General features: G+C 37.0%; 1 protein-coding gene across 1 annotated transcript; it reads left to right on the top strand.

Annotated features, from left to right (window-relative positions):
• The first annotated feature begins 2466 nt into the window (after nt 1-2466).
• Nucleotides 2467-17311, top strand: LOC100893087 (low density lipoprotein receptor adapter protein 1). Its single transcript, XM_030991448.1, has 3 exons — nt 2467-3145; nt 12315-12379; nt 16051-17311. The coding sequence occupies exon 3, from the start codon at nt 16168-16170 to the stop codon at nt 17167-17169; it is 1002 nt and encodes a 333-aa protein (XP_030847308.1). The 5' UTR covers nt 2467-3145; nt 12315-12379; nt 16051-16167; the 3' UTR covers nt 17170-17311.
• The last annotated feature ends 763 nt before the right edge of the window (nt 17312-18074 follow it).

The raw sequence follows: 18074 nt of genomic DNA, 5'->3' as shown, positions 1-18074 counted from the left end.
TGAGCTGAGTTTCGGTCTGTACTGATAGAGTGCAGGTCAGATTATATTTGTATTTTCCGATTCCCCCCCCCCCCCCCCTATTCAATGATTATTGCATAGATATTGCTCTCGCATTCTGTAGGTTAGCAGAATATGCAGCATGTACATGAAATATTTGCACTTGTACCATTGATTACACTGAGCACACTGCACGTGTGATTTTAATGACTTGAACTTGCTTAGTGATAAACTTAGTTTTTCCTTGAGACATCTCTCAGCAGATAACCAAATAGAGAAGGCATTTAAGACCACCAAAAAAAGAAGGTTTAAGAAAAGATGAAGTTGTCCCGTGAGGGGAAGGATATACAAGCCCTTAAATAATGTTTGCCTGCAAATTTGAGCACACTTTCTCTGTTGTCATAATGCCTGCATGCTATTGGGTTTTGCCGAGGGACACATGCACACCCCCCCCCCCCCCCCCCCCCCCCCGTGGCTATCCACAAATGTTCTTCCGGATATTGTTTTATCATGTTTATAAGCAATTCAAAAGTTAGGACAATGGACTAAAATACATATAAAGATACCGATATCTTTAATAATTACATGCCCTGTATTCAAAGTACTTTTGAACTTTGTATTCAGATAAAAATGTTATTAACACCATCTACCATAATTTTGATGATAGAATAATATGGTTCTTAAAACACTAAAGTGTGTATTGCTATATTCTATATTGGAAAATATCCTTATCGTTAAGCTGGTACCTCAATAAAAAAACTCATATTCCATGTTAAAAAAATAATGTGAACCACATTATTATACGCACAATTCACATAATATTTACTTTACAGCGTCTGACATTCAAGATTTAAAAACATTTTGAATAACATGTTTTCTATCTAGTGTCGAACTTTACTTTAAGCCAGTAAACAAGAGGTGGATATGAACTTGTATGGATTCATAAACCTTTCTCCCTGACAATATCTCAAACAGCCTCTTCATGATATCTAGAATAATTTTGTGTATATTAATTTTAGAATTATATTCAAGTTACATGTTTTGCATGTAGTAACTATTCATTCTCAAAATTAACATCACTTAGAACCATATATACATTTAAAAAAAAAAATTAAACCAACAAAACACAAGTATTGCATTGCATTTTCTACTTTTCGTTCACTCCTCCATTTGCTATACAAAAAAAACAAGCAAACGGGACTGTCGATTCGTGTAACGTCAAATTCTTAATAATACGGCTACTCCATTGTATCGGGCAAAGTTTTCGGATTTTAGATTTATATCTTGTAGGGTTTCTTAACCTCTCTCCATAATCTTCTCCATATCTAACGAGCAGTTTGAGAGCACTGTAGTTGCCCTATTCTTTCTAAAGGTCATCCTCTTTGCGTGCTATGTCTGGAGTTCGCACACGTATGGGAACTCTGTAATATTTGCATTCGACTGCACTAAGTATACAATCATTCATTTTATGTGAATGGTGGGTTGGGGATGTGCAGATTGAATTGAATTGAATTGAAGATATTTCCACTTATCCGTTTTAAATTCATGTTTAAGCATGGCAAAAACTATTTAAAAGAAATAAGGTGGTACAAGCAAATAACCAAAGAAGAAGACAAATCATGTGAATGTTGGGGGATCATAAAAAGTTTGGCACAGTTTCTGCTAAACATAGTCCCATTAACATGAAAACAAAATAAACATCATAGGTATAGAAAAAGATGCAGGCCTATAATACTATAAAGGGCTAAATGGCTCTCGTTATCAGAACCATTCAGTAATAATAGTCATACAATATGCCAATACAGTATACGTTTGAATATGCAGTGATTTGCTACTATTTGGTTAGAGCATTGTGTCAATCTTTTACTGATCATGATAGGCCTATATCATTAACAATAATATACCCATGATACACGTGACGTTAAGGAAGGATCATTGTGCATAAAGGAGACTAAGATATTACTAAACAAAACCTATCCATGTAACTTTCAAACAAAATATAATACAGTATAGGGTGGTATACCAAATCAACAAAGCCATTTATGATCGGAAGGTTCAGTTACCCTAGGCCGTCTATGATTGTGTTTGTTGCTTCTTTTATGTTAGCATTTAACTTTTCTCTCTGTTTTCTATTTTGTTTTTTCAAAGAGAACAGAAATCTTAGCTATTCTGAATGCCCTTCATTCAATCGTCTCATTATAAAATTCTCTATGCTATAGCAATGTCTCATTAGTTACAAATCTATATCGATGACATAAAAACATGTGCCGTTTAATAAGCTAAAGTAGACACTATTGAAAGAGAAGTTACATCCATATTTAGCTCAGAGTAGAAATGGGTCTAATGCCAAGACTATAACAATATCGACCGACTACAGTGAGGACCAAAGAAAATACAATGAAATGTTGAAAACAGAGAGAAAAGGCAAAATATCACGGTAGAGCGAATGCCTTTTGAAGAAATTCCCCATGACTTGTGTTCGTATATTTCAGCAGCTGCATGAAAACGGAACGTGTAAGCTACTTATCAGTATCGGAGAATTATCAAGATTATTTCTATATGTATGCGTATATTGCACAATCACAGTATATTCAATAAAGTGTGCTGCATATAACACGGAATTAAGGATTCCGTTTTGCTAGTACAAACAACTGTAGAAAGTGGATTAATAATAGAAACTCTGACAAACAGCAAAACCACGGACTCCCTTGGCGTATAACAACACAATACTGGATTTTAGTTTGCATATAGCTCCTGCTCAGCGGGGTAGTTCTCTAATTGGTGGGTAATATTTTGAAAGGAGGTTGAGAAATCTGTGAAATAAACGTGATAATATATCGTTTATTAGACTTTGGGTGATTTAGCAGGAATCTGGCGCCGTTTGGTAGGATTCACGCCAAAGTCGGACGGCCTTGACTGGTATTAGAAACGCACAGGCAACAACCACATTATTTTGACCGACGTACGCGGAGAGCATATTATTGGACGTGGCTGACTGTGTGTGCGCCGGTGTACGGGAAAAGATGTATGGCAGTGCCAAGTTATTATGACTGTATTATATGGAATCTCTATAATCATATTTTAGTCATTATTGTCGAAGCGATTAGACCAACAAGTGAGCGGCCTATATCTGCAACGTATTATACTAGTAAGTATATCATGCGTGTTATCCGCATACTGCATGCATTTCTATGTCACTACGTCTTTTAGTTTGAAAACGATGCTTGGAATTTGAAAATATAGAAATATTGTTATAATAATGATAAGTTGTTTGCATATTTCTTGTTTATGACAATTAAACAATGAAGTGTTTACATGACAATAGGCCAAGAATATTCACAACCAGGTTCCTCTTCATTGTGTATAATATAGTAGGGTATCTTGGATGTGTCATCACGAATTTTGCGAATGTTTCGTCTCTTCTTCTAGGTTTGTTTTGGTTTGTGCCTACATAAGCTTCATTCACTTTAATTTTCTCCGGGAAAAGTTAACAAGTGTCACCTTTTAAAAAGCACACACGAAGGTTTCTCGTGAAGTATTTACCATTATTTTAAGTCGCAAAACCATGTCAATCATAATAATACTAATAATAATAAGCATTGAATGTTTTTTTATAACATGTTTATTAAGAAATGGGATGATGCTATTATGTTTTAATTTGTATATTTCGCAGTCAGAAATCGTGCCTTGATATAAATGATAATTTGTTTTGTCATGCAGCTAAATGATTTTAGAGATATCTATGTTTCTCTTCGTATAACAATGGTTTCGTATATTAAAACAAATTCAATTTTCATTTACTGTTATTTTCGACTCGATCAATAAATGTATCTGATGCTAGATCAATTTAGATACCCAATGTCGCTGACTTGATGAATAATTTAATCTTCGTGCTAATGATCAATTGTGTCAATGCTAAGCGGTAAAGGCAACAGTGAACACCTCATCAAATTTGTCATTATTATGTTTAGCCTATAATTAATTTCTCAGCGGGGGCAGATCATTCCAATTCCAGCAACTTTCATCATCATTAAGTTTTGTTTTATGCCATACTCTCCAGAGTATCAATTTGATTAATTTGCATGAGACTCCTTCACCAGTAATAGTATTGCTGAAGTCACGAACAGCAATTAAAGCCAGACAACAAAGCTAAATGTATTGTGTCTTGTATATAGAGTGGGAAAAACTATTAGTCTAACCTTGAATTTAGATAGGCCTATATAATAAACTATACCCATGCCATATGACCTGAATCGAATGACCAGTTGAATCTGCTTGAAAAAAAAGATTAGTCTATATAGTGATACACCATTTATACGAACGTCTCTGCATTTTGTTATAAGGTAATATCACACAGAAAGATATCGGAATGTAGAAACGTATCTATAGATTATACGACATTGGTGTTAAATCTTTAAAATTTACTCCGAATTTAAAAAGATCAGATAAAACAACGTCATTAATGCAATCTAGACGGATGTAAATTAAATATTAATGTCAATATTGATTCACTTTACAAAGGTCAAAGTATTATGACTGACTAGTGTGAACGTGCCAACATTAGAAAATACATACATACATACATATTGGTATTTATTTAGCGCCTTTACATTAACATGCTCAAGGCGCTTTACATTTTAAAATACAGACAGAATAGTTATATACTCTCCAAGTGCATTACACTCTAAAAAAATAACAATTACAAAGAAAACAAATGAGTTTTTAAATTTCTCTTAAATGATGCGACTGAGGTGCAAGAACGAATGCTTAAAGGGAGACTATTCCAAATAGTGGGACCAGAAAAAATGAGAAGATTTACTTTCGTTTCGTTTCCACATATGAATAATAAAGCCTTATCTTGATAATGGTTTCAGGAAATGACATTAATACGATGACATAAAAAAAATAAAATAAAAGCAACTTCGTCAGCATTCGATCAACCCGGCACCTTGTTTAAACATAATGTCATTAACAAATTGACATTATCGTTCTGTAAATGTCACGGACAAGCACTTACCTCTACGTGATGAAAATAGAGTCAATTTTGGAATATAAATGAGCATAATGATGATGATTATGATAAACTGTGCAATGTTTATACATCATGGACTGTTAGGTCCAGGTTAAATTGTCCCAGGAGATCGTAATTAATGCCTCTTTACGGAGATACATGAACGACATCATACACTGTTGGTCATAATGGTGGAATAATTATTTTTACCCCAGTTTAGGGAAGGATTTTTAAAAATTATTTATTTCTAATAGATCTAGATAATGGCATACATTCTCAGATTTTATTGAATATTAATTTGCGAGTGTTTGTTTTGCGTGACTGCTAAATCACATGTGTGCTATTATGCTAATCAGCTAGGGAACCTACGTCCTTAAATCATAATTGACAGTAATGAGGATTAATGCCTCACAAAAGGGCACTAATATAGCTAATCGACACAATTTTTATTCTGGGGCCTCACAGTAACGAGGCCATTGCTTAGCCCCTGAATCATGACTGTACGCAGTGTTTGCTAGGGTACGCGGCCGCCCCCACAAATCCCCCAAAACGAAGAAAATGCAATAAATTGTCAAAAATTCATTGCATTTTCCCCCGGCCCCCAACAGACAAAATTCCTCTGTGTGGCCATGCCTTGAACCATAATGCATGGCCCTACAGAGGAATTTTTTTTTTTCGTTTTGGGGGATTTGTGGAAGGGGCCGCGTACCCTAGCAAACACTGCGTACAGTCATGATTCAGGGGCTAAGCAATGGCCTCGTTACTGTGAGGCCCCAGGATAAAAATCGTGTCGATCAGCTATATATTAGTGCCCTTTTGTGAGGCATTAATCCTCATTACTGTCAATTATGACTTAAGGACGTAGGTCCCTTAACTGATTAGCATAGTAGCACACATATGATTAAGCAGTCACGCAAAACAAACACTCGCAAATTAATATTCAATAAAATCTGAGAATGTATGCCATTATCTAGATCTATTAGAAATAAATAATTTTTTTAAATCCTTCCCTAAACTGGGGTAAAAATAAATATTCCACCATTATGACCAACAGTGTATATGCCTAGAAATGCAATTCGCCGCGTATGCAATTTGTCTAAGTTGTGACAATAGGCTGATACTAATTATATTCATAATCATATTCCCAATTTATTGCAATTATTCCAAAAAACGATGGAAACTTACCATGACATCTTGAACATATCGAATTACATATCGGCGTAGGTCTATGGATTATATCTCCAAAATATAACAGCGGGTAACCGGATTAAGGAGAGGGATTAAAAATTACCCCGAAATCGAGGCACGCCTAGTTACCACCCTAAATTATGCCCAAGATCTAAGCTGCGCGACTTCTATGAGGATAATGAGACCTACATTGTACATTACGTATATCTAGAGCATATTGGTAACTTATAAAACATTCTGAATAAAGAATATCCAGGAATAAACTTAACTAGACGCTGCTAATTTCATGTGCAAATATGTAGTGCCAAATTTATCATCGGTAAGCAGGTTCATATATTTAATTAATTTCGTAATGGCTGTACAATAAGCAGGAACTAATAAAAAGCTAATTACAATCCCTCCGGCATCACGAGAAAGAATTAAGGCTGTGTTAATTAGTTTCATATTTATCGAAATTTAGGCACTAATTTTGATCAATGAATCATAATTACAGGTTACATGGTTCTTCTTAAAATATGGGCTATCGTGTATCCTGGGCTAGTACTGTTCATTTTACGTCAGGGTTAAGAAATTATTATTATTATTAGTTAGAGTAGGCGCTGGTGGATTCTTACTGTAAATCCTATCCGAAGGACTCTTATAATCCTGCATGTGACTGACTTGGTCTACAACATTACATATCCCAAATGCTCTATTAATGTACCCAGTAATGTAAACCATAGTTATCTGTGAAAGCATAATTCTACCAGGCCCTGTTCACAGTCTTTTTGATATATTATATGTCAAGGGGGAAGCGGGAATCGCCCTGGTCTAAAAACCTGCCATACCCCGTGTCCTGAATACTATATTCGTACCTCTTTTACAAATCGGTCTCGAAAAGTATAAGAAATCTATTACGGTTTATACATTTCTCACGAGTCCAGGTCTTAGTCGTGTTGATATGTATTATCTGCATATTTAGACTGCAAATAGACACACCAACTGGACAAATATTACTCACCGTGCCCATTTCATGAACTGAAATCTAGACAGGTGATTTTGATCGTTCTTCTCTCTCTCTCTCTCTCTCTCTCTCTCTCTCTCTCTCTCTCTCTCTCTCACTCTGTCTATCTCCCTCTCTCTCTCTCTCTCTCTCTCTCTCTCACTCACTCTTTCTATCTCCCTCTCTCTCGCTCTCTGTCTCTCTCTCTCTCTCTGTCTGTCTGTCTCTCTCTCTCTCCATCTTTCTCTCTCTCTCTCTCTCTCTCTCTCTCTCTCTCTCTCTCTCTCTCTCTCTCTCTCCTGGATTGTATACATTATTATCTATCAGTGTAAGAATAGCTATAATACTACAAATAGTATAGGTGCCAAATACATACATTGAAATACATTTTGCTCCTTGACAAGGCTACAATGAAGATCAATGTCACAAATATTTGTTTGAATCGAAGAATATATATATTACTTGACATAGCAGCAAAGTTTGATAACAATGCATTGGTTTAGAAAGGGACAAAGAGAAGGATTGCAAGAAAGGGCCTTCAAATGGTATCAAGAAAACAGAAAAATACAAAAGTATAAGTATACATTTCATGTACGTAGGACCTGTAGTAGTAGAAGTAGTAGTAGTAGTAGTAGTAGTAGTAGTAGTAGTAGTAGTAGTAGTAGTAGTAGTAGTAGTAGTAGTGGTAATAGAAGATTCGGTATTTTGTCTGACACTTGTCTTTATCCATTACAAATATGCACATACATAAGTTTAAGAGTCGAATAATGAGAGAGGGACTATAATTAGATCGTTCAAGCCTCATGAGTCATGACAACACATTTTTTTTTATTCAGAGGGGTGAACTCATTCAGATTATCATTTGAGATAGAACACGACTTGCTTGCCAACAAGTTAAACAAATGCACACATTAAACAAAGTTAAACAAATGCAATCAATTAACAGCTGACGCGTGACAGGGCAAATTAAACATATTTTAATCGACCCTCTCGACGTTATGAATCAATAGAAGTTTTTTTGGTTTGCTCATCCACTTTCGGGAAATGCGTCCATCTGGTGCGAATTGACGATTTCAGCTATTCATCGTGTGTAGTAGAATAAATGAAAAAATCATTAACAGGACCAATTGTGTTGGTAGTAATAATAAATAAAATGTAAAGCGATGAAAAATGTGGTAGTCGGTGCTATACAAAGCGTATTATGATTGTTATAATTTAGTATAGTTACATTCATCAACTCATATTGGCAGCCAATTCTTTATTCATTAAGTCATTATTAGTATGCATTATCAATTATATTATTCCATTTTTGAACAACACATTGAATAGTTAACTGTTTGCGTCTCCATGCACTGGTAATATTATACAGTCTCATTTAAGGAATTCATCCTACGAGATCGCTCTCTACACCTGGGATGAGGAGGGCAACTAAATAGTGATTTATAGCGGAAAGACATTGTTTTCCTTAATCATTTCGACCCCTTGCTAAAGCTAAAACAAAGTGTTGCATTTACGTCATAAATTGTACCTAATTAAAATATTAGTTGCCTATATTGTTGGAGTAAAGAGATGGGTTTATCAAATATATTCCATAATTCTAACATATACATTAAAATTCATACACCATAATATGGTAATCATAATACTAATGATGATTTTGTGAGGGTTGCACATGGTTGGAGAGTGGCAAAGCTTGAATTATCAGGTTTCAGTGTAGGCCTAGTATTTTTCATGATGATTTGATTATGGGTTCAAGATGCATTATACCTTTTTTGTCAATACAAATTATGTGGTTTTGATTGACATAATTCATGTCATTCAAAAACAACATTATGCTCAAATAGCAACACATTCAGACTGCCGATTTGTTGTTCTGCTATGAATATATCAGCCACAAATAGAAGTAAAAAAAGCCTGTAGGCGGTAGTAAAGCAAACACTATACAACTTGACCCATTCAACTGTAATTATTATGACAGGCATGGGAAGAAGTACGTAGACTCTCTCGTATACCACTCTTTAAAAAAAGTTGTATTATTGTTAATCAAAATACTCCAAGGCTTCCTTGCAAAATGGGGATATTTTCAATAGACCCTTTATATGTTTACATACAAGATAGTATCGTGGGAACACAAGCCTGTGTCCATGCAGCTGACTTTTATTGGTAATATCTAATAAGAGGCAACTGAATCATTCACATTTTGCTGTCCGGTTCTGCAGTCTCAAACCGCCTAGAGATAGCAAGTCTATATGCTGTCTCTACGGCGTGCAAAATACTATAGTACCATCAGCAATAGCTGTCCATTCTGTGAGATCTCCCCCTCTCTCTAATGATCTTCTTATTTCTCCCCGACCCCGCCCCCTTGTTTCCTCTCCTTTTTTTTCTCTCTTCCTCTTTCTCTTTCTCTCTCTTTCTCTCTTTTCCTCTCTCTCTTTCTCTCTCTCTCTCTCTTCCTCTCTCTCTCTCTCTCTCTCTCTCTCATAAGAAATAACGCCTCGCTCGTGAACACAACGTTCTTGTCGGTTCACATAACACATCAAGAACGTTTAAACCTCATGTAAAACGTTTTATGATACGACCCAATTATGTTTTGTGCTCATATGATAGCATGTATCTTGGAGAGTACAGACAGCGTTAAGTAGCTAAAACCAGGTATAGACGCACCCTTACCACTCACTATTATTAACGATCCATCTTAAAAGATTTGGAGAGTTGGCCTTCGTGGCTCCCATTGAAAGCTTCATATCCCTATCAAAAGTGATAAGCAAACAATACGTGCTTTTATCCAGACGATCGTGTGCAGTATAATGTCTTTACATTCTTCTCTCTTGTTGAATCTCATGAAAAGAATTGAAAAGAATTCGTATCAAAGCGAGATATTAATCATACTGTTCTCGTTTGTTAGATCAAATACTATTTTGAAGACGTATTTTTTTTCACCGACAGCATTGACACTGCATTCAATATTGTGATTTCATTGCAATGACGACCTTCGTCATTGCCTTGTTTTCGTTCACATTCTGCCCCATTAATATTCTCCTTTTCCTCCTTTTCCTTTTCCTTATCGTCAGGAAATCGCATTCGTTTTGCACGTAATGTTTGTTATTCCTAGTTAGGTGCTTTTCTCATGTCCTTTTCCTTTCACATTTCATAGGCATAGTCTCTAACATCCCTTCAAGGTCACTACATTCTTCGATTTTCGAAATCACTCATGCATAACCGTCCAGGCGCCATTTTGTCCGTTTCTGGTCCATTTTAAGGCCTTTCTTTCTTCCTTCCTATCTCCACTATCCTAGATCCTACACATTTCTAACAAATTCCTCTAGATAGTCTAAGAGATGTTCTTTTATCTGCGACGTATAACCTGCCCTTCAAAATGCCATCTTCATACTCAAAATTCAAATCTGAAACCGACTCCGTCAACTATCTCTCAAATTCTTGAAAAATTGACACCTAAATAATCTAAAACTGCCATAACTTTCTCATATAAATTCCGTTTTGTATTTAAATCTCACAGTATCCTTATCTCATAATTGCACATAGCCATGCCAAATTTCACGCTCCAATGACTTTGCACAACATAAATAGCGCCCTCTAAAGTTCTGGGAATTGGCTTTCTCTCTGTGGCCGTATCTCCATAATGGCTTAGCAAACCCGTACCCTTTTTTGGATTTAGATACTTGAAGATATGCCCTTTCCAGCCATATACAAAATTATATACCCTATCACTGACCAAATTTGAGAAAATTGCCCTCCAAATTCGCCATTTTCAAGAAAATTCCAAAATAACTTCAACTTGCTCTAAAATTACGATCCTTTGACCTACGTCAATAAAACTTGGCACACACATGTATTTATATACGTGACAACTGTCCGCAAAGTTTGGTAAAATTTGATTATGTCAGCGCAAAGTTATCTCAAAAAATGATGTATTTACTATGCATTGCGTGATAGCGCGTTAAATGCGTGCAATACATTGCGCGAAGATAACAATGGTGTCAAACTGACCGCAATGAAGTGCCCTTTCGAATGATACCAAGTATAGTATATGTTCACACAGAAAATTGTGAATAAATCGCATTTGAACAAAGATCACTACACGAATTCCGCCGAGTTTCCGCCCGAATCTAACACGTATCGGCTATGACGTCATTTTTTCAGACTGCTTTTCGCCCCTTAAACGTCCTTTTTTTCCCTTGAAAATTTGCAGTGACATGCCGAGTTCCAATACGCAGGGCACCTCATGGCCGGATTTTTAAAATTGGTCAATGTGACTATTTAAGACGCCATTTTGTCCTATAAATCTATTTTACATCACGTGTTTCGATAGGATTATCATGGGAAAAAAGAGAGTGGTTTACAATAACATTCATGAAATTCTCTTTCTAATGATACCAAATACGGCTCATAAAGAGACATAAAGAGAGAGAGAAAAAACAATTTAACTCCGGTCATAATACAGATCCTGTACGTTTTCCGCTCATGCATTACACGCATTGTCTATGGGGCATATCGGGTTCACGCTTTTGACCCCCAGAACGATCTTTATTGCAATGACGAACATGCACCAAATCCCCTTGGTTTTTGCACGCAGTGCTTGCGAGCCCTTTCCACGTCCTTTCCCATATCCCAATTTCTTTCAAACTTCGTAGGCATAGTCACTACCATCCCATCAAGGTCACTGTTGAGGCCTTTCTTTCGCCCTACCTATCTCCAATATCACAGAAGCTACAGACTTCGTACAAATTGCTCTGGATAGGGCGAGAGAAGCTTTTTCGTTTGACACGTAGAAACATGGCGTCATTGCACGCACATCGTTGTGACACGATTGCATTTCTAGTTGTTCGACTTGCTATTTTACCATTCAATTCGTCTTTATCGTTTATTACCATCTGTGTATGTGAATGGAGTAGTTTGTCAGCTAAAAGAGATATATTACAGGCTACATTTACTGAAATGAGGTAACATTATTTCTAGAGCATTCACTTTGAGCAACTGAGTTTGCCCCCACTCGCCACTCTGCTGTCTATACGTTCATGTCTGGTGATTCTACCAGTTTAGACCGGTGCTACCATCTGACATTTCATTCTCTCTCTCTCTCTCTCTCTCTCTCTCTCTGTTATTTCTCTATTTTAGGCCGCTTTGACATCATTTGAAAAGGTTCTCATCAACGTGCACGTACACCATTGGCATCACGATGTGTAAGTATTTTATATACGCCAGTAATAAGCATGGTCAGTTGATTTGAATAATGCCCTTCGCGGTGACATTAATTATTGTCTAATTTGCAAACGTGCAATGGGGGTATACTCAAGAGAAGATTGGAAATAAGCAGGTGATACGTATACAATACATTTCCAGTACATGTATAGCAGACATACGTCATGTTAATAGTTAAACAAAATACAAGCTGGACCTGCATGTACGGAAATCAAGCTTTATTTCAAAAGGCGTAATGTCTATTTTAAGACTAACATCGACACGATCGCAAAAACTTTCGAAAAATCATCCTTAGGTGATTTCAATGGCCTTGTACGGCCCTTTTGAAATTACCCATAAGATGATATTTCGAAAACATAATAGTTCCGATCGTGTTCATGATGGAAGTTGCTTTTCAAACACATTATAGAGGGCGTCTATCTATGTTTAACAATATTGATGAGGACACATGGAATGTTTGATTAATTCAATCAGTGTGTCCACATTAATTTTTGATGATGTCTTCCAAAAGTGCCAAAAAGAGAGCTGGTACGTTTCTGAGCTCTAAGGTTTTCTGAAATTCCGGAGGTATTGCATGGGTATACGAATTGATGAATGAACCTGGGTATATAGTTGAAATACAAGATAATCGTTGCTAAGCAGGTGATGTAAAATTCCTGCTGCATAGCAACGACTGCTCGATGAACACAAGGAGAGGCTTTGAAAGGGAACTCTTAAGAAGGATGGAATTCTACTCACCTCCTAGACATCGTCCATATCAGAGACACTGTTACCAGAATGATTTAACTGATCTCTTCTGTTATTCTGTAATGATTCTGTCATGATTAAGTTTACTAGAACCTATAGAATAATTTTGCTAATTTCATAATGTATTTTAAGTCGATGAATTCACATTATCGTACCAGTTACTGCTTGTTTTAGGACGTTGAGCAATATGGACAATTATAATTCATTTAAGAGACCATGAAATATTTCAATCGATCCATCCTTAACGAATGAATTATTTCAACATTTTCACTTTGATTTTGAAATGAAAAACAACTAAGGTCGTAGGCTAGCTTAATATCATGAATATCTTCTTAGTAGAATAAGGTCTAAATTCTTCACCAACAAGAGTCCAAGCTGAAAATACGGGTCAAACGTTCAGTGAGGAAGGGGGGGGGGCGGGGGTCAGTCCAATCGCCGCAAACATCGAGAATATTGGGTATTTTGAGTAACATAATTATATTAATACTCCAACCAACTGATTTATAATAGAAATCCCTTTGACTTCTTGATTCCCTCCACTAGCTGCAGGGATCGATTATATGGATCGTTAGATATTACGACAGATTAATGTTTGAAAGGGGAATAAGTTGTATAGACAATGAAAATGCTTCTCCAACTGGAACCACATTTCTATCAGGGATGAGCAGCTTTTAATTTCATTTTTTTTTTATGCGGCAATATTGAAAACAAGTTCAGCATACCAGTCTTGAATTCGTAAACAGCTCGTATTTATTTGCGTTTAAGATTAAACGCGGCCTCTACTAAAGGCCCAGTAAAATCTATTCTGAGTCACTCGTTCGGAATTCTATGAGGAGGAGGAAGAGGGGCTCCATATGATTTGATTTTTTCTTTATTTTTCTGGAGATGCAAATGCCGTTAGGTAAATTTTAAACCGAAAATTGCCCATTCATTTTCATTTGTACTCCTAGGCGTACTAAAAATTGTTCAAAACAATGTGAAATTGCTATCATATTAATGATTTTGTTGACCCTATTGTCGATGTCTTCAGATTCTTGTTTATTACATTTCAAAATAAAAATTTCAAATAACCAAAGAAATGAGGTATGGATTCCTGTAACGGGGTAACCTCTGTAGCCATGAGGACCGCTGATCATAAGGACCGCTATTCGTGAGAACCCCTATTCCGCTATTCGTAAAGACCGCTATTCATTACGTGGAACTTCCTTCCTTTTCTTTATCCTCAGTTTTCTTATTTATAACTGATTTTCCTTATAAAATTAAAAATAATTATGGCGTATATATTCAACATTGAATGAACGCCAATAAACAATTACCCAACAACAACAACAACTTTCCGTGAAGGACCGCTATTCATAAAACGGAAAGGGTGTCACGAATAATAATCCTTTAAAATATGAATAATGACCCTTTTCTCAAATTATGAATAGCGGTCCTTATATGAAAAGCGGCCTCTATGATGAGCGAGCGGACCCCCCTGTAACACACTATGCTGTATGAAGAAGGTGTCAGTTCATTTTAAGAGGGAGAGGGGGCTGATGAATCGTGTGATTTTGCTGAAATTGTCTTTTCACCAGCCCTGCCAGATTCGTTTGGGGGAGGGGGTATAGGAGCAATTTTCCCGATCACCCTAGTATATAAAATACATTATCATAGGTTTATAAACGTAAATATTTTTGTCCACTTCTGATGATGCACATTTAACCTGTTCGGAACGTCGAGCCTTGATGTCTCTCATAACCTGGGCCCTGTTTCATAAAACTTGTCATCAATAATAAGGATATATTGACTGCTTTGAGAGGCATAGTGGTTTCTATAGGGTCAAGGGAAACTCACAACCTGCTATGACCCCAAGGCGCTTGCGCCGCGGGGTCATAGCAGGTTGTGAGTTTCCCGAGACCCTATAGAAACAACTATGCCTCGAATATTAAAAGCAGTCAATATATATTTTATATACCGAAAAAAAGGAAAATGTTGACTCACCCATTTAGGTTTCCATCTCATCGCACAAAAGAAACTTATACGGTAACACGTAAACCAAAATGGGGATCGCAGCAAAATGACGTCACGTTTCACAGCCATGGAAAAAGTGCTATGAAAAATGGATATAAACCGGTAGAGCCGGGAAAAATGACTATGAATTTCAATTAGCGGGCATGGTTGGGGATCGCAGCAAAATGACGTCACGTTTCACAGCCATGGAAAAAGTGCTATGAAAAATGGATATAAACCGGTAGAGCCGGGAAAAATGACTATGAATTTCAATTAGCGGGCATGGTTAAGAACATGACTGCATTTTCAACCAATCAGAAGACAGGATTAGTAAAGAATCTTAAAATGAGGTATATAACAAATGCTAAATATATATGACAAATTTGCTCTCAGCCAATCAGATGCCATGATTTCAGTATAGCTTCTAACAATATTTGTAACTTGTTATTTATAACAAGCTTTATGAAACAGGGCCTTGGTTCAAAATTTTATTCACAGGATTCATACGAAAAAAAAAACTCTCTTAATTGTTTTACCTCTATCCATACGATACCAAGTAGTACTCCATAAGACGAAACTGAAAGAATACCCCTCTCTCATGTTCTTTATTTCTTTTCAGGACTACTCACATTATGAAACCACAAACTTATGGATTCAAAGTTTTGTTAATCATATATTTTTACATAAACATGTTGAAAAATGTTCGTTGATATTTTTAATGTAAATGATATACTCCGTCGTCTCATCATATCAATCGATAACGTTCTGCAGATGTGCTGCACCAAGTTAATGTTTATTATCCCTACAATTGAAGACGGGGGGGGGGGCAGAAGAGACTTAGTAAATGGAGTTAATGTGTTAAATTGTACAGATATACTAATTCACATTTTCATCGTATCTCTCTTATCTACAGAAAGAAATGCTGACTCTGATGTGATATAAGCAGGCCTCCAGTAGGTAGAAAGAATACTTGGTGAAGAAGGTTAATGCATCATCTTCAAATATCTCATTGATTTTACGGAAACAGAAAATGGCGTCATTGTTCTCAAAGAATCGGAAGAAAAGTATCACAGTGGAGCTCAATGAGGAGCCGCCAGAATTTGAGCTCATGTTTCTCGGAAAGACGGCAACACAACGCAAGATGGGTCGCGAGTGTACATCGGAGATCATCGGCGACCTCGTGGCACAGTCGCGCGGAAAGGAACTCAAGGTCGTTCGGATGACGATTACGAGTAAGGGAGTACGAGTAACGGAAGGCTCGGATCCGAAGAAACAGCGAGACACCTTCATACCCATCTATTCCATCAGCTACGGCTCTGCTGACAAACATTACCCGCGAGTCTTCTCCCTTGTAACGAACTTCAGCAAGAATGACCCGAACATCACCCAGGGTCGTAAGTCCACCATGCCATTCTACTGTTTCGCCTTCGTATGTCAGACCCCTGCCATCGCACGGGCGATGGTGGTGTACCTACTGCGTTCCTTTAAGACCGCGTACGAGGGCTGGCGAAGAGGGGTCAAGAGCCAAAGGTTACGTGACAAGATCAAAGCGGGTCCAGGTCACAACATTTTCAACCGATCGCGTAGTGGAGACGAGAAAAGCATCGCGGAGACCATCGCGAAGCTAGAGGAACTCACGGCAACGAATCAAAATTCTAGCGACAAAACATCAGACTCTAATTCACAAACGGAAGAGAAACCCGTTACGCCACCTGGTGAGACAGCTACTCGCTCTGACAAAGTGGTGTCATGGATGGACAAATGGCTCGGCTTGGGGTCAAACAAAGAATTTAAACGGTTGCCGAGTAACGATTCGTCGACGTCGCCATCGGGCAGCGAGATCACCGCACAGGAGAACGAAGCATTTACCGATCGAGAGGAAGAGTATCAAGAATTTGTTGACCCAACTGCCATGTTGAATGACGAGGTGGACATTGTTTCTGAGCTGATGGACCCTGAAGTACAAAGTGTGTTCGAGGAGATCGCAGAATCGAGAGCCGCTCAGAAAGCTAAACTATTAGATTCACTATAGGATGAAATAGCAAGACAATGATGTAGAATTGTAGATTATTATATCTAGAGATTCTCCACGAAACTAATTACACAGAGGCTTAGATACAGGGTGTGAACGTTCCACAGATCGAATGGCGAAAGGGGAGGGGAGAGAAAGAAGTAAGGGCCTCACCCCCATTTGTTGCCCTCTTTTTCGCACTTTTATCACAGAGTAAGACCAATGTCCACTGTCTTGACCCATGCTACACCACTTACAAGCCATCCACGTACCACGCTCCTGTTTCGTCGTGACATTTTATTGTGTCATTTTATTGTGTATCGTTTTGATATCATTTTGTTTGGCAGCAAAGTTTTAGGAGGCTCGTGTATTTTGCATCATTAGCTTATCTGTACCGTTAATTTTCGTTTGGCTTTAAAACTATATCCTATCAGCACATAGTTTTAACAGAAAAAATTGCATATTTTAATGATTTTCAAAAGCGATCTGCTTAAGCCATCTCCACCAGCAAATTGACAAGATGGTAATTATTATCATGATTGATGTTCTTGTTTTTTAAAGTCTGCAGTCATATTGTCATTTAGAATGAAGGTAGTCATAAGATGTAGTAGCACCTCAAAAATACTTTTATTGTTGCGTCCAGCTAAATTTACATTCAGTGTTGAAGCAAGCCGCAATAATAATTATGTCTACCAAACAAATCTTATGTGAAAAGAAAATGTATCTTAGTAATGTAGTGAGCTATGGAATATGATTATGTCATTTTTGTCGTGATCACAATACAAATCATGTGCCATTTACCATTTTGTTTTGCAGCTCATAATGTAGTGGTCATCTCATAATGTAGTGGTCATCTCGTTTCTGTTTTGTTTGTTGAGAAACACATGATTACATGGGGATCATGATTGTCAATTTAGAATAGTTTA

Source organism: Strongylocentrotus purpuratus, unplaced genomic scaffold (assembly GCF_000002235.5).
Source record: "Strongylocentrotus purpuratus isolate Spur 01 unplaced genomic scaffold, Spur_5.0 spur5_scaffold_2, whole genome shotgun sequence".
NCBI classification, from domain to species: Eukaryota; Metazoa; Echinodermata; class Echinoidea; order Camarodonta; family Strongylocentrotidae; genus Strongylocentrotus; species Strongylocentrotus purpuratus.
Note: the sequence above shows the minus strand (reverse complement) of the source record. Positions and strands in the feature narration are given on the sequence as shown.